This window comes from Capsicum annuum, chromosome 3 (assembly GCF_002878395.1).
Source record: "Capsicum annuum cultivar UCD-10X-F1 chromosome 3, UCD10Xv1.1, whole genome shotgun sequence".
NCBI lineage: Eukaryota > Viridiplantae > Streptophyta > Magnoliopsida > Solanales > Solanaceae > Capsicum > Capsicum annuum.
Window position 1 is genome coordinate 257,840,804 of NC_061113.1, and position 3,843 is coordinate 257,844,646.

Below are 3,843 nucleotides of genomic sequence, written 5' to 3' on the forward strand. Positions count from 1 at the left end.
TATATATATATATATATATATATATTTATATAATGTATAAATAACATAAATACCAACCCTTTTTGAAAGTAATTACATTCACTTTCACTTTTTTAATTACTTACTCTCTCTATTAATATACATAATATAGTCAACATATACATAGCATTTTGTGTATATGTTGTGTTTTTTATAATATATTTAGGGAGTTGAAATTTTTTGTAATATTGGAAACATAAATTGTGTATCTTAAATTGACTTCTAGACACGCATGAAAACAGAAAATTAAAAGTCGGCATCCATATGTATGTACGTAGTATATATAATACTCCGTTTAGAAAAGAATGACATAATTTCCTTTTTAATCCGTTTATAAAAAAATGATTCATTTCCTTTTTTAACAACTTTTAAATTTTAACTTTCTGCATGACATGTTTAAGACACAAGATTGAAGGACATTTTGGTACATTTGATATAATTTTTAATTTAAGAACACGAGATTAAAAAATATTCTTTATTGTCATTCTTTTTTAAACGGGGGAGCATATAAATGCATCTCACCCCCTGCTTCTGTGGAAGTCCATTTCAATACGTAGTTCCATCCCAAGTAGTAACATTTATGTCTTCTATATCAAATTAGTATAAAAACATGGTTGAACAATCTTGGACACACATAATACAAAGCAATGACTTCAAAAAAAAATTGTACTACCTTACAACTATGTTGTTCGGACTCTCCAAAAATCGCACACATGTTGGATACTCTAAAAATACACTATTTTTGAAAAATCCGACACACATTCAGTTACATTTTTGAAGAGTAAGAGTAACATAGCCTTAGTGACAATATATTATTAGGAATATTATCTGATGCTTTTCACTTTTCGTGTAAAAGACCAAACATTACCAAAGAAGTTTAACAGTACTATGATTAATTCCTGTTGAGAAGTTCCTCAATCATTTGAAGTGCCATTCGCTCTTCTTCATTCATCACTCCGCACACTTTGCCTTCTTTGATCTCTGTAGAAGTCCCTGGAGACGACAACGTACTTGAAGAAGTTATTATGTTTTTGTCCGGAATAATTTGGTCGTTATCATTCATCATCTTCTTTTTTCCAAATTCAACAGTCATGACCCAGCAAGAGTCAGGATGAGCTCCGGCCCTCTTCTGCCACACTCCAATGTTGGAACTCTCCGTATCAAGCCTGAGGCATGTGAGAGACGGGGAAGGCGATTTACAGCTCTTGCGGAGTTTGGCGCTCAGTATAGCAGAGAGCGATGATGATGATGATCCGGAGAAAGCATCGGAGTTAGAGTTGTCTTTTTTGTTTTCGTCGTCAGGTGCCTGCACTGGGAAATTTGTTTTGGCGTTACGTCCGCTCATCAGAACAGCAGCCTCATCGTACGCTCGGGCAGCTTCCTCCGCAGTTTCAAAAGTTCCTAGCCACACCCTCCTCTTCCTACAAGATAAAACAAAAAAGATTTTTCTGAATTCATCTTTGATCATGAAGTTAGAGATCTGATTAGTGATCGATAGAGCGCTACACGAAACTGAAGGTGTGCATAGTGAAAATTAAAGTTATGAGCATAGTAATAAATTAAATTCAATACTAACTATGTAGGTGAATATCTATTAATGAATTGTAGGAATAAAGTTAAAAGAAAGAGAGGAGATCAGTGGGGTGTGTGTGGTAAAATACAGTAAAGGATGACGAATCTCAGCGACCCAAGAACCCCAATGGCGTTGCCTGACACCCCTGAACTTCTTTGCCTGTACCATACTTGTCAGTGAGATAATGATAGAGAGAAGAGAGAGAATTGTACAGTTGAAATGTGTGGAAATAGTTTATCAAAGGATATACATATAAGGATCACAAGGACAGTGGCATTACTGGCATATGTAATGTAATGTAATTAAGCTTAGTAATAAGAAGGTTGAGTTAGAAGTACTAGTGAGGAGGAGCATTCAAGAGAAAGGAGATGAGTTGTTGGTAACAATATTATTAGTGATTAATTTGAAGTTGTTCAATAATAATACTTATGTACTACGTAAGTCCTGTGGACCACGCACTACCCTACTACTATAGACAAGTCCACTCTATGCAGTAATGTCTCTTCTTTAATTCTCTTCTAGTACTATATATGAGGGTACTCTTTTGGATTGGCTGCATGTGCAGAGTAGAGTACCATTTGATGGCGATTGCCTTGAATGAAATTGAAAGGCTAAATGATACTCCTCCTACTATAATACACTAACACGAATTGAAGTTGCATATTAGCCGTCAATAGAGTCGGAGCTAGAATTTCAACTTATAAATTTTTAATTTCAACATATAAGGTTCAATTTATAAGTCCTAATTTCAACTTATAAGGAATAAACGGTCGTTTTAATATTGCTTAAGTCATTCTACTTCATGAGCTAGATTTTGCAGTTGAGTTAATTATATGATCAAGATCCATTTTATTAAGGCTATATAAATTGTTAATAGTGATTGAGTTTTGAACTAAATTTAAGGTTTGAGTTAGATTAAAGTTATTCAATTTACCTGAAGTCATACATAATCTTCTAGCTCGATCTATCCTTGGCCAGGCCAAGAAGATAATTTTACCCAGCACTACCACCAAGGAAAGTATTTAAATTACACTGATCTGCCTATTCCAATATAAAAGGATTTCTAGAACTTTTTTATGGGCCAAAATAGATTTTTAAAAAAATAAAAATTTAAATATCAAAGTCATATGAATTAGTTTTCCCTAGAATTACCCTTTTCTTTACTGAGATTTTCAACTATTTCAAATCTTCATAGTAGGTAGTATTTCAAGGCATGAATTACATGCTCATGTAATTACAAAATGCAACATCCCAAAATCATTTATTTTCAAATTAAGGGAGTATAAACTAAATATCTTTAGAAGTAAGAGTTAAGTATGACTAATTGTTCTTGAAAAGGGGGATTAGTAAGTTAAATACACCGACAATATGAAGAAAAATACAATATAATCAAAATTATAGCAGTAATAATAGTTTAACTTTTTTTTTTTAACCCAACCAAAATGATGTGCGTGGTGAAATTATTTGGATGACTCGCAGAAAATTTCTTTGTTGCAGTTTCGTAACCCTGATATTATTGTAGAAAAATGTACCCTAAAAGTGACTTTCACAGTAATAATTGTTCTATTGTTACAGTTTGATTGAATTTAAAGACATTCAATTCCACGAAGTACTACTCTTTCTAGCTGAAATATAGTTTAAATAATGAAATGAAGAAATCTATGAATGTTCAGTATCTAATAAGTGTCTACTCTAATCAATATAAAAATAATGTGGCTAAAGTGAGTAATAAGATAGAATTAGCAACTACAAATGAGCGAAAACCAAACAGTTCTACTAATAATATTGTTTGTACTTTAAACTGATATAATTAGTTTAGGGATATTGATCCTTATCTTTTAAAGTGTTAGCCCCATAATTTAAGAAGAATTTGATTTAGACTGTATTGGTTTATTATTGAATTTTGAATATTCTCTATGTTAACTTTTGCTTTTTCACTAGTATAGTTAAATAATTTTTCATTTTTACTTGGCTGAATGATTAATAAAGCTTTTGTACTATCCAAAAAAAAATAAAAATCTTTTACTTAACTACATTTAGCATATTTTGCCCTTAACACTAATCATTCAAAATTTAAAGTTGAGTGACTTTCTCGAATAAAAGTCACATTAACGAGAATTAAATTTTTATTCGAAGAAGGAACTAAAGGCAATTGGTATTGTTGGATTTGAACTTTTTATTAGCGAATGACAAATAATTGAGAAGATAAATCAAACTGGACTGCCTGAATATGTCAAAAGAAATCTTTGGTA

The 3,843-nt window shown here is 31.7% G+C and overlaps 1 protein-coding gene across 1 annotated transcript; it reads right to left on the reverse strand.

Annotated features, from left to right (window-relative positions):
- Positions 1-669: 669 nt before the first annotated feature.
- LOC107861952 (ethylene-responsive transcription factor WIN1) lies at positions 670-2,095 on the reverse strand. Its single transcript, XM_016707363.2, has 2 exons — positions 1,680-2,095; positions 670-1,439 (listed from the first exon to the last, which is right to left on the reverse strand). The coding sequence occupies exons 1-2, from the start codon at positions 1,757-1,759 to the stop codon at positions 911-913; spliced, it is 609 nt and encodes a 202-aa protein (XP_016562849.1). The 5' UTR covers positions 1,760-2,095; the 3' UTR covers positions 670-910.
- Positions 2,096-3,843: the final 1,748 nt, after the last annotated feature.

Bases quoted from the DNA above. Each gene is read 5' to 3' on its own strand.
- LOC107861952 (XM_016707363.2), bottom strand. From the start codon at position 1,759: ATGGTACAGGCAAAGAAGTTCAGGGGTGTCAGGCAACGCCATTGGGGT. The intron at 1,440-1,679 runs GTATTTTACCAC...TTTATCTTGTAG, and splicing joins GAGATTCGTCATCCTTTACT to GAAGAGGAGGGTGTGGCTAG.